Source organism: Macrobrachium rosenbergii, chromosome 24, assembly GCF_040412425.1.
Source record: "Macrobrachium rosenbergii isolate ZJJX-2024 chromosome 24, ASM4041242v1, whole genome shotgun sequence".
NCBI classification, from domain to species: Eukaryota; Metazoa; Arthropoda; class Malacostraca; order Decapoda; family Palaemonidae; genus Macrobrachium; species Macrobrachium rosenbergii.
In genome coordinates, this window is record NC_089764.1 from 15,055,176 (window position 1) to 15,068,211 (window position 13,036).

General features: G+C 41.2%; 1 protein-coding gene across 2 annotated transcripts in view; it reads left to right on the forward strand.

Moving 5' to 3' along the window:
* The window catches only part of orb (polyadenylation element binding protein orb), a 208,534-nt gene that overhangs the window by 120,572 nt on the left and 74,926 nt on the right, over window positions 1-13,036 (forward strand). For both annotated transcript variants that reach the window (XM_067126228.1, XM_067126227.1), the window contains exon 9: window positions 4,825-4,901. In XM_067126228.1, the coding sequence (XP_066982329.1) occupies window positions 4,825-4,901 (77 nt within the window). The remainder of the gene's footprint in view (window positions 1-4,824; window positions 4,902-13,036) is intronic.

The window sequence follows — 13,036 nt, forward strand, 5'->3', positions numbered from 1 at the left end:
ACGAGGCCCAAGGAAGGGATGTGGCAACACATCGTCCTGTATCTTAGGAACGAGGGAACTTTACAACCCTTGCCGGAAATTCTTGGTGTTGATAAATAAATCTTGGATTTTTTCCAAACAAATTGGCAGAAGACCTTCATTTATGACAATACAGAGAACATATAGCTATATTTTTAAACAGATAATTGTCTAGTTCATTTCATCAACTGATAACTCTGGCTCACTTAATAGATTCTGTTAGGTATAAAATATGATCCTATTTTCTGGAACAAGGATGTACTGTATTGGATGGGACTCCAGTGTATCTGACAAGTAACGAAATATATATTCAGGAAAATGCAGTCTTGCACAGAATTCTTGAAAACAATATGCCAAACATGAATTATTTGGTAAGGAGTCATTATCACTGATGACAGAGCTCTGTAAATCTTGTACAGAAGTAGAATATAGAAAATGCCTGTAATAGAAAGTATGTTAACCACTAGGGAAGAGGAACTTTATTAACTTCACACACTGCACTAGAAAAAATCCCAATGGGATTGCATTTTTATTGGCCACAACCCCACAGGAAACAGATGAGCAGTCTAGGAAAGAGCAACCAGTAAAGCACTTTACATCTGACACTGATTTCAAAGGAGGTTAGAGTGCCCTAACTTGTATTCCTGAGAAAAGTCGGTCAGTACACACACTGTTGGGTACCATATATGAAGGTATGAAAAGCATAAACAACAATAGTAACCAAACTAGACCCAGTGGAAGGACACTAGAGTTAATAGGTTTTTTAATTACTATTTGTCTGTCAGATAGGGGTTATCTTCCTGAGAAATGTCTTGACTCCAGCTATGATTTTTTTTTTTTTTTTTTTATATATATATATTAGGAATTGCTGAGCATGTTTATGCAGTAGCTCCTCAGTATACAAATGTAATTTGTTCCAAACTCCAACTTGTATAACAAAATGTTCATATATTGATCCGAATATTCCCATAAGGAATAATGGGAATTCAGTTAATTCATCCCACACTCAAGAATTTCCCCCATATCAACCCTTTGTACCCACTTTAATACAGTTATTTTAAGCACTTGCACAGTATATCATTTATGATAACTATATTTAACAAAATAAATAAAAGAATAAAGCATTTCATGATCAAATTTTAACATAGATGATGAACAAAAGTACGTCACCTCGGTGACGCACAGGTGACTTGAGAGAAGGGAGGGAGCGTTTAGTTAAGGAGGGAAGGAGAAGAGACAGTAAAAACATTACTGTGCTGTATGTATATAAAAGCAGTAACAATTCACATAAAAAAAAATTTAATGATAAAATATAAAAACAATCAAATGCAATACAGTAACAATAAAAAATTGAAAGAGAATCTTACCTTGAGCAAGTGTTTGGGACACAGCTATTGAGGCAGTAGAGAGGGAGGGATGGTGGTGGGTATCGGGAGAGGGGGGGTCCACTTCCTACTGACTTGACACTGGAACCGGGCTTGGTTGATTTTTCTTTTTCACTATGTTTCGCCCGTTTGCTTTGTTACACTTGATTCGCCCGAATCACTTTTTTTTTTTTTTTTGTTACAGTAAAATACCTAGTGAGTGACACTTGCTTTTTGCGATTTTTTAACACTAAAAATAACTCTTTGCCACATCATCAAACAAACTGGCACCACGTTCTGCTTCTGCGCCCCTTGGGATGTTTGTTTCTACAAATTTCTATAGATTATCCCACATTTCACACCACTTCCTGATTTCTGTGGGTGACGGTGGCAAAGTCAGCACTGTTGCACCTCATCCTTGGATGAAGAAAGTTCCTCTAACTTGCCTCTCTTTGTCTCTTTGAGCATCTCCTTCAATTCAGCCACTGTCAACTCCTCCTTGTGTTCGTCAATCAGTTCGTTTTTGTCTTCATGGTCAACCTCCACCCCCATGGTTTTGCCAAATGACACGATCTCTCCAGTTTGGTCCTCATGAAAAAACCTTCGAAGTCACTTCAAGAATGCAGTCTGGCCATAGTTTTCTCCATGCAAAATTGAGCGTTTTTTTTGTGACACCCTGTCATGATTTATTAATGAACTTGAAGCAGCCAATGATATCAAAATGCTCCTTCCAAAACTCCTTAAGGGTCAGGTTCATTGCTTCGGTAACCTTGAAACATTTTTGAAACAGCCTTAGTTTAGATTTTTTTAAAGTTGGATATGACCTGCTGATCCTTGGGCTGGAGTAAGGGGGTGGTATTGGGAGGGAGGAACACAATGTTGATGAAGTCAAACTGTGTCCAACAGCTTGCGATCTTTCATGTCCTTCGGGTGGGCAGGTACATTGTCCATTACAAGTATTAGGGGCAGTACACTTTGTTCAACCACTGCAAGAACAAAGCCTGTGTGACCCAGGCTTTATTGTTGGACCCACATGACACCCAGCTGCCTCTTCTGCACATTGTTTCTTAAATGTTCATGGATTCTTGGAATGATAAACCAGCAATGACTTTGTTTTTAGATCCCCCCAGTGCATTAGCACAGAACAAAAACGTAAGACAGTCTTTCATTGGCTTACGTCCTGGCATTTTCTTTTCTTCGGGTGTAATATAGGTCTTTGGCATCTTCTTCCAAAAAAGACCTGTCTCATCCCAGTTGAATACTTGGTGGGACTGGTAGCCCTGAGAATCCATGAAACTTTTAAACTTCTCTGCATACTCTTCGGCTGCCTTTGTATCTGCACTCGCAGCCTCCCCTTGCCAGACAACTGACCTTACCCCCTTCCGTTTCATAAATTTTTGGAACGATCCATGGCTCGCCTTGAATTCCGTTTCTTGAGAAGGACCTGGCAAGTCCTTGGCAACTTCTCCATAAATGGTCAAGGCTTTCTGCGAAATCATGGCTTGATTCACAGAATCTCCAGCAAGTTCTTTCTGCCTCAGCCAGAGAAGCAGCAATTTCTCCATTTCTTCCATTGCTTGCTGGCACTGCTTGAACGCTATTCCTGTCACTCCTGCTGCAGTGTCTGATGCCTTAATTTCCTCTTTCTTCTTTGGAATGGTACATTTCGAATTTCCTCTCTTCTTTAGAATGGTACATATTGTCGACATAGATCTGTCATATTCTTGAGCTAAGTCAGATGCGTGTGCCAGCCTCGTGCTTGTCGATCGTTTCCTTCTTAACTTCAACAGTTAAAGACTCCTTTTTCTTCATCACTTCCATAACAGGCTTCTTCTTCATGTGTGGCATTGTTATTCCCCATTATTAATTACAGTATAATTTCAAAAATATGATGCGATAAAGTTATGCAAAGTCTCGGCCACAAGCACAAACACGAACTTGGGGTACGATTTAGACTAGCGAGGATCAACGAGTTTGTGTCAGGGTCAAGAGGCAAATGAGGTCAGTTTAGGACTTTTTCAGAACCTACTTTGACATTTTAAAAAAGAGAACCTTCATCCCAGTTGTTTTATTGCCTTTCCACTATGTATCCCTCCGTCCCTACACCCACATAGCCCTCCCCCAATAATCCAGGACCAAGGGGATTCTGTTTCACCCCCCCCACAATCCCGGCCAGCCGCGTGCAAGATTCCACCAAACAGCTTGTAAACAGAATTTGTGGCTTGTACATGGAAACGGAATTTTTCAAAAATTTTACTTCGTATAACGAAAATACCAATAACGAATCAATCATACGCCGAGGAACGACTGTATTAGTATTACAGCAAGTTATATTATTTTACCTGATGTAGATTCTGTGCTCTCACTGCAATCATTTTTGAAAGATTCAAGTTAAAGGGAATGACAGTGTGGAACTTTCAGGTGGTTGCGATGCACAACCTTATTAGTGTGTGTGAAATTGGCATGTATGACTACCAAGTTATACCATTCTTGATGCATTCATGGTGTCCAGTTATAGTGCTTTGCCCATGCCATTAAAGCAATCTAGGGTGTTTTGATTCTGTGAGAACCACTACATACTTAGCTGTATTTTCACATTACTAACACAGTGCTTTTATTAAGCCTGCATCAACTACATATATAATTTTTTACATGTTCCAGGTTCCCAAATTTTAGTGTCACTCCTTATCCAGTAAAAAAGAAACAATAAAAACAGGAAACCTTGGAAGTGTGCAGTGTTCATTTTTCTAACAACAGTTTACATATACCAAGTTGTATAGTTAAGAATTACAATATTGACCCAGCCAAAGAAAATTTATGGCCAAATTACAAACTGAAAAAATGTGAAGTTGATACTTGAATACTGGTTGATACATAATACCATTTAATATGGTGGTGACCAGAAAAAATAAGTGCTAAATTTATCATGTTTCTGAAAATATGAGTGTAAGAGCCTGGTTTAGATGATCCACTTTCTGTTTTAACTATATCCCAATGTTAAAGTTATCTTCTTCCTGAGGTACATCTTGCATGTGAACAGAGTTCCATTTCATGCCTATATGTCATTTTCAGTTGCTCAACTGCTCCCCTTTCCCCTAGTTTGTTTTTCTAGAAGTGTTGTAAATAGCTTATGTTACAGCTAGAAATTATATTCTAGCATTACCCTAGCATACGTCCCTTTTTTTAAACAGATACAGTATTGAGACTTTTTCTTTTTTATGATGAGATTTTTCTAGTTATTTACTACATACATAAATATTGATTTTCTAGTTTTGTACAGTTTTTCTGTAGATACATGTATTTTTGAAATTGCCACTGTTAGCAATAGATACTATTTTTGTGATGCAGTAAAAAAATATTTTTAAATATCTTAATTTACATATCGGAAGCTTTCACCAAAGTTGGTATTGCTCAAACTAAATTTGTATTCATAACTTTGCAGTGATGTGTGATGCTACTTGCACCTGGAGTGGACAGCTGCCTCCTAAGATTTACAAAAACCCCATTTACTCCTGCAAAGTAAGTTTACTTTTAAAGGCCACAGGACTTGGTAGAGTGGTTATAACTCTTTAACATCATTTTTTTCTTAAACCAATTTTTTTCTTAAACCAATATTTTTGCACCATCTTACATTCTTAATTTCAAATGTATAACAACGAATGAGGTTAGTTTTCTGTGCTTGCTGCCAAAGGTATAAAAACTAAAAATAAAAATAAACTGGTTTGACAACCAGGAACTGATGGATATGCTACACATGAAAACATGGCTACTTCAAAACTCATCTCCTGCAAGTAGCAGCTCTTATTTTGTATATTTTTCTTGAAAATTCTGTGGCAAAGTGGGCACTAAAAGTTATTGGTTTGTATTGAAAGAATCGCATTCAAATAGATTGAGTTTAGTGTCTTGAGTCAATTTTGGTCCTAAATATATTGGCATTGGTGGATGCTACTATCTTTAGTTCCTACACGAATACAAACCCTCTGTCTCTACATATGGATAACTTTTAGCAAAGCTGGAAAGTCTGGCTGTTCAACTTTTGCAGCGTGGTTATGGTAACAGTTACCTATGGTAGGGGCGGAAAGACTGCCCGCCCAACTGGTATGCATTCAATCTCTTGAGTTTACTTTGGGCCACACTGTCGACAAGACGTGCTTTTCTTTTGTCCTGCTGTTGGGCCTTTTTCCTCCTGCTGTATATTTTACATTTTCTAATTTGAAATATGGTTTTGGATATATTGAAACATTTGTGTATTTGGATATATTGAAACGTTTGTGTATTTGGATACAGTAAGACATGTCAGTATGTTCTGTTTCTGTCTCTTCAATGATATTTTACTTTTACTGCATAGTCGGATTAAGTTGGGAGTTTTTCTCCCTTGATATCATTATTTTTTTTTTTTAGACATGTTTTAATTCAAGCTACACAATTTGTGGGAACGTCTGCAATAGTGGAACACAGGTCGTACTTGTAAAGCATACTGCGTAGTCGGATTAAGTTGGGAGTTTTTCTCCCTTGATATCGTTATTTTATTTTTTAGAAATGTTTTAATTCAAACCACACAATTTCTGGGAACGTCTGCAATAGCGGAACACGGGTCATACTTCTCGTGTAAGGCAGCGTCGATTAGTCGAAACTACGTTGAAGGAATCGGTTAATGATGTCTTAAGAACTAGCCATGACATCACAATCCCATCTGTGATGTCACAGGAGCAGACGACTCTTACCAAAGCAGAAATTATAAGGTGCAAGGGTGGGAATGAACATAATTCTAACAATTGTGTGATAATACAAGTTTATCTCATATATACTGCATATATATTTATATATATATGACAAAAGGTCAGCCAAAGTGAAGGGCACCAGATGACGTAACATCAGAAGAGAGATGATAGGCCGAGGGTTTTGTGCAAAGATTCTTCTCACTTAACTTAGCAAGTTTTCCTCTTCTCCCTCAACACGAATGTTAATGGCGCAAGCCCCACACTTGCATTGGTCCCATCTACATGCTCAGGACCGTGTGGTGGGGGGGTTGAGTCATATGGCTCACTCCCTTCAATTAGATACTGTACAGATGTTTGTTTTCTCTCGGGGTGGGAAGTTTATTCCCTTCTAGGAGGTGGGGAGAGGGCATATTATTTGTTTCTTTTCAGGCCTTACATTTCAGATCTAGTTTGTCTCTGGATTTCCCTGTCTTCTTTTTGCACGTCTGTTGTCAGCCCTGCTGCTCGCCTTGAAGTCAGACGGCAGCTTGTTCCACTCAGACCTTGGGAGCCCCTCTACGTTCTCTTCACTCTCCCAATGTTGCCACTTCACGTATTGTGGTACCTCGTCCACTCATTAGTTTTGTGGTATAAGTTAGGAACCAAACCAGTTCTGTCAGCAGTGTGTTCTTTTCAGAGCCTGGAAGCCCCTTCTACGTGGTGACTTACGGGGTGGATCCCCTCCTGGTATGGTGTGGCAACGCATATGGTAGATGCTCAGTTGAAGTCATCATTCAGGGGCACCAATCTTAGATGGACTGTTTCTCCGATGTAGCCTTCATCTGCTTTGTGGCTTCTCAGCCCCCTTCTGATGTTTTGTCATCCATGCCCTTCACTTTGGCTGACCTTTTGTCATATATATGAAATAAACTTGTATTATCACACAATTGTTAGAATTATGTTTATTCCCGCTCTTACACCTTATAATTTATGCTTTGGTAAGAGCCGCCTGCTCCTGTGACGATCACGGATGGGATTGTGATGTCATGGCTAATTCTTAAGACATCATTAACCGATTCCTCCAACGTAGTTTTGATCAATCAACTGTGCCTTACAAGAGAAGTATGACCCGTGTTCTGCTATCGCAGACATTGTGAGTTTTTGGGAATTCTTCACTGTTTCTTCACAACGTCCGTGTACTGGTGTAAGGCCCTCTGGTTGCAGTAGACGTTGTTGAAAATTCCTTTCACCTTCGCCTTCTTCAATCAGTGCTTTCCCTCGGCAATGGACTCAGATTTCTGTGTGTGGTGGTCTCTCTCCGGGACCCTGCTACACAGACCACCAAGTGCACAGTTTCCTCGTATTCATTAAGTTGAAGAGGTAACCTGTCACCTGTACTTGCTTCTCCTCCGCCCATGTTTCTACAGACACTTGGGTTGAAGGAGCAGCCAACATTCCTCCTGTGCGTGACTCTGTAGCTCCTTCCGAGTTCTTTGGTTTCTTCAGAAATCTGAGACACGGAGGATGCTTGTCTCGAGAGTTTGGCTCAAGCAGGAGACACTGTTTTCTTCGGAACTCCAAGCTGACATTTCTCACCAGGTGTCCGAGATAGAAGCAGCAGTGGAGATTCAAGTAGACATTCTAGCCAGAGTTTAAGCACTTTCTTTGTTGGATGTGAGAGATTCTGGACATTTGGGGATGATTTTCTACCATAAACTTTGTCGCCTCGACCCTCGCGTGTTCCTGACTTGGTTCCCATAGTTCCAGATATCCACGAACATGACTAGGTTCGACGTTTGTCTTCCCTTGTTCAAGGACATCCAGCCAAGAAATGATGCCCTCTCTGTTGATGTACGTGAGATTATGTACATGAGGGATTCTGCACGGCCATGGACGTGTCTCCACCCTACTACTGTTGTCAACTCGATGTTCAAACATCTGTGACATTCTTCACCATCTTTCCATGCTCTTCCAGAAGACCCTCTGATCTTCAAGCCTTCTCACCCATGTCCTGTCACACATACTTGCAGTTGGTTTATAGTAGTTGGTCGTCTCATCTCTTCGGACGTGACAGCACAAATGTACATCCGTATATCAGTATAAGGCCTTTACACAGGGGTAGTGGTGATTTCTCAAGATAGCATGTCTGGGAACAGACCATCGACCTCGCTCGAGTGAAAGGTTGAGAGGAGAATGGGAGGCCCATTCCACATTGAAGTGCTTTTTCCTTTCCGTTCATCACCTCGTTCACTCTGTTGGGTGCAGAGCGTTATTTTAACTTCTAGGGACATCTAGATGGAGCCGAATCATGTCCACGGCCGTACCCATTCTGCCCACGGCTGTGCCAGTCACATCCATGCCCGTTGGTGAAACTGGCCCCCGTTCGAGGGCTGAGATGCATCCTTTTGACCTTATATGGGGTCGTGACTATCAAGTCCGTCCACGGACATAACTCTTCACAATTTTGAGGACGTGACTTGTCAAGAGTGGGGGATGTGGTGAGTCCTTCGTGCCAGAAGAGGTCTTCTGTTTCCAATCAAGTCTCTCTCTCTCTCTCTCTCTCTCTCTCTCTCTCTCTCTCTCTCTCTCTCTCTCTCTCTCTCTCTCTCTCTCTCTCTCTCTCTCCTTTTCAAGTTCCTCTAATGGTGTTTACCTTCACCATAGGAAATGGAGGATTTGAAGAATAAGTTTTTCTTTCCTCTTATGAAGTTATTGATCTTATTTGTGAGTTCAGTAATATTCATATTTAACTCTTAAGTTTAATCCCCACCTGTGATCGCTCCTACTGCTGTTGAAACTTCTCCTAGCTCAAGAAAGGATTCAAGACACCTACGGATTTTCTTGGCTAAGGACAGATAAGGAAATATCTCTTGTTCATCAAGAGTTTGGTGGGATTAGTAGCCTAGCCTACATGACATCAGAGGGATAAGTTCCTCTCTGGCATTTAAGAACTTGTCTGTTCATAGATTTTGAATGCTGATTCTTGACTTTGTTGGACCGCTTACACTTCCTTCTACCAGAAGACTTTACCCACATGTCCTTGGACACTTTTTCCTCAGATCCGGAAATGGCTGCTCAACAGATTGTGTATCTCATCCAGTGTCCCAGGCAGGACAATTTGTATCTTGCCTGAGATTATAGTGTGGAAGAGGGAATGAGTTGTCTGGTCTCTCTTCTTTTCCTTTTTTCCTTTCTTCTCGACCTGCAGACAGTTTTGGAGAATGACGCATCATACGCTGGAACTGGCTTGATGTAGGTGAGTTGGTCATGCTATTACAGCATTTATATGTTCCATACAACACACAAACATGCTTTTCAATAGTCTTTACTTTCTCCAGCAAGGGGAGTGAGGAGTGGCAATCCCATTGCGTGTGGCTGACATGATTTGTTGCTTGAACAGATATAGTTCTCTTTGACTTCAGTATATGCAATGAATAAAGGGGGGTTGTCCTATTGTCATAGGACAACTCCTTTGTTAAGTAGCTTACTGTTGTCATCTTAGGGTATCTCCTCTGTTGTCGATGCACATTCCATTGGCAGCACAGCCAGTCCCCGGTTATCGGTGGGGGTTCCGTTCTGAGGGTGTGATAACTGAAAATGGGCTTTTTCAGCGATTTTCGGCGTGTACCGGTGACAAAAAGTACCGATTTTCAGCTATCGACGCCTCTGTTAGGTGTGTATCAGCACCAGTACCCAATTATCGGGGCTGATAAGCGGAAATCAGCGATTTTTGGCGCCGAAAATTGCAGATTATCGTTGCTAGACAAGCCCCATAAAAGCGGATTGCCGTTAACTGAGCCTGCCATTAACCGGGGACTGCCTGTACTAGGACATCTGTGTTGACAGCGTGTCCTATCATCATAGAACAACTCTTTTGAGTGTATTACTGATGTTGTCGTAGGGAATCTCTTCAAAGGACATCTCTGTTGCCAATGCACTTTCCATTGACAGTACTAGGACATCTAAAGCAAGATTGTGGCGGAATTTAAAAACACACAAAAACAATACACATCCCTTCACAGATTTTATCACATCCCTTGGAACATATAACCAGTGCATGGACAATATCATGCTCAATACAGATGATCCTCAGTTGCTGGGAGATGGATGTGTGGTGTCCAAGTTCTGTCACTTGAGTCTATACCAACACAGTACTTCTTTGGCAACGTGAAGTGAAATTACACAAACAAAACCGAAAAACAGACTTTTATTTAAAAAAAAAAAAAAACAGTGGTTCTTAGCTAAAACCACTTAAGAAAGAGAGATCATGCACAGACAACAACAGACAGAAGTACCTTTGGTACGATGACCAACATCCAACAGAAAAAACACAAAAACAATACACAACACAAACATATAACCAATAATCCACCATCAATGGATGTGTCCGCCAACACAGTACACAAAATTGCAAAACCGAAAACAGACTTTCAACTCAAAAAAAAAAAAAAAAAAAAAAAAAAAAAAACTCAAGACACATGCACAGACAACAATGACATCCAACAAAAACCGAAAAACATACAATAATCCACCATCAATGTCCGCCTTGCACAGAACTCAGCTCAAGACTCGACATTTTTGCACAGACAGACAGCACCGTAAACAAACTCGAACTAAAGACCTCATCCCTCTTCCAACAACCAAACACTCATTAACGACTTCTCTCTCTCTCTCTCTCTCTCTCTCTCTCTCTCTCTCTCTCTCTCTCTCTCTCTCTCTCTCTCTCTCTCTCTCTCTCTTCTCTCTCTCTCTCTCTCTCTCATCAAAACTCAAACTTATGTTACCTATCTTAACCAACTAAAACTCTTCTCTCTCTCTCTCTCTCTCTCTCTCTCTCTCTCTCTCTCTCTCTCTCTCTCTCTCTCTCTCTCTCTCTCTCTCTCTCTCTCTCATTTTCCAACCAACACTTTCACACTACATTCAAATTGCCGTACGCGACACCCACAGATGCTCACTAGCAGGTCCTTTAGAACGCGTTCGCGGGCACGCAATCATTCTCTTAGACTCTCTCTCTCTTCCAGCAACATTCAGATTTACATTTTCTCCTCCATTCTCTCTCAGATTCACGCTATCTTCTTCACTATTACCACTCTCAATTTCATCCACAATCTCATCTATACCCTCTAACTCGTTCCCAAATACCTCTCCCAATTCTTCAACGAACCCATCCCATTCGCTCATTGACCTTTCCAATTCTTGCAACGATTCATTCATGCTTTCAATCACTCGTCTATCACTGCTACGCTCTCTTACTCTTACACTTTCGCTCAACTCCAACCGTTCACTCACCCCTACACGTTCAGTCAACTCAGTTATATCAAACCCGCATATGCTATACGTTATATTCATACCATCCCATTCATCCGTATTACACGCTTTTATCACTCATTTTCACTTTGGCACTCACACCCCTATCATACAACTTACGATTATTCCTTTCACTTACGTTCTTCCCTTTCTTACGTTTCCTACCATACTCTATCAAAACAAATTGCTGACCCTCATGCAACAACCCCTCACGTACGTGCATCACACGCACCGCTTGCATCCTGGAGGATCCACCCATTTGAACCCCCTTCACACTCAGTTTCCCGAATTCGCTGTCACAGTCATACTCTTTCGTCTACATATACACTTGATACATGCCCTTCCATTCCACATTCGACACACTTCGCTCTCGGTTCTGAACACATTCTTGCATAATGCCCATTCTTACCACAGTTGCCACATATTACATTCACTCGGGTACCCCTACAACCATTAGCAATATGACCCACCTGTCCGCACCTGTAGCATTTAACCCCCCTATCTTTCGTACACTCACTTACCAAATGTCCCGATTGCCCACACCAAACACGCTCCTAGAGCCCACCTACACTCATTCTTTGTATGTCCTTCCTTTCCACATCTAAAACACTTCGCTCGACTTCCACTCACCGACCTTCCCTTTGTACACTACTATCCCTAACCCGTCCAACCCGTTGTTCCCTTACAAACCCACCATTCATCCTCACTGGCACCTCCACATTACTTGCTCTTACACTCCTATCTATTACACTATCGGCCATTCTCATTGGGCCCTCAACACTGCATCCCTAAAGCTTCCAAACTCTGGCACTCTCTCATCTACCCCAGCCCTTACACTCACACTTCTGCTCTCTTTATAACCCTGTCAAGCTCATAATCTTCTACAATTTCCAAAATTTCTCCCCAAGTCAACCTTTCACTCATCCATCTTTTCTTCTCCTTCCGCTTCAAGTTCACAAATTCTCTAACTCCATCTGGCACTGTCCCTAACAACTTCCGTACTAACTCCTAACATTCATCTATCCCATCATCCCCAAACTTCTTCCTTGCCAACGTCTCCAGCCTACAAGCATACAGTGACAAGGTTTCCCCAGCTTTCATTCTTGCCTCATCAAATTCATTCTTCCTCTTAAACTTGACACTCGCTTTCATACGCCTCGCTTGCTCAACTAGTCTAGCTTTCACCTTGTCATACTCAACATCTCCCACATTCATAATAACCCTATACATATCAAGCAAAAACCCAGTCAAATATTCTCCTAATTCTCGTGCCCACACTGTCTCACTCTCCCCATACTTATCCTGACAAAACCTTTCATACTCCCTAAAGAAATCATGCACATCCCTACTTCCATACTCATTATACCTTTCACACTGGGGTACCTCCCTCACATACATAGCCTTTCTCACTTCTTTCTCACTTTCACTCTCACTTTCACTACTTTCACTCTGTCCTTTCATACCCTCTTCCGAATACAGAGAGTCCACTTCTGCACTTACATTCATCTTACTCATTACACTCTTCTTCCCCCTCTTTTTATCCACTTTTATCCATTCACCTCCATCCACCTCACTATCACTACTGCCTTCACCCTCTCCTTTCTTTCCTGCCTTTCCCACTTCCTTACCCTTCTTACCAGTTTCCTT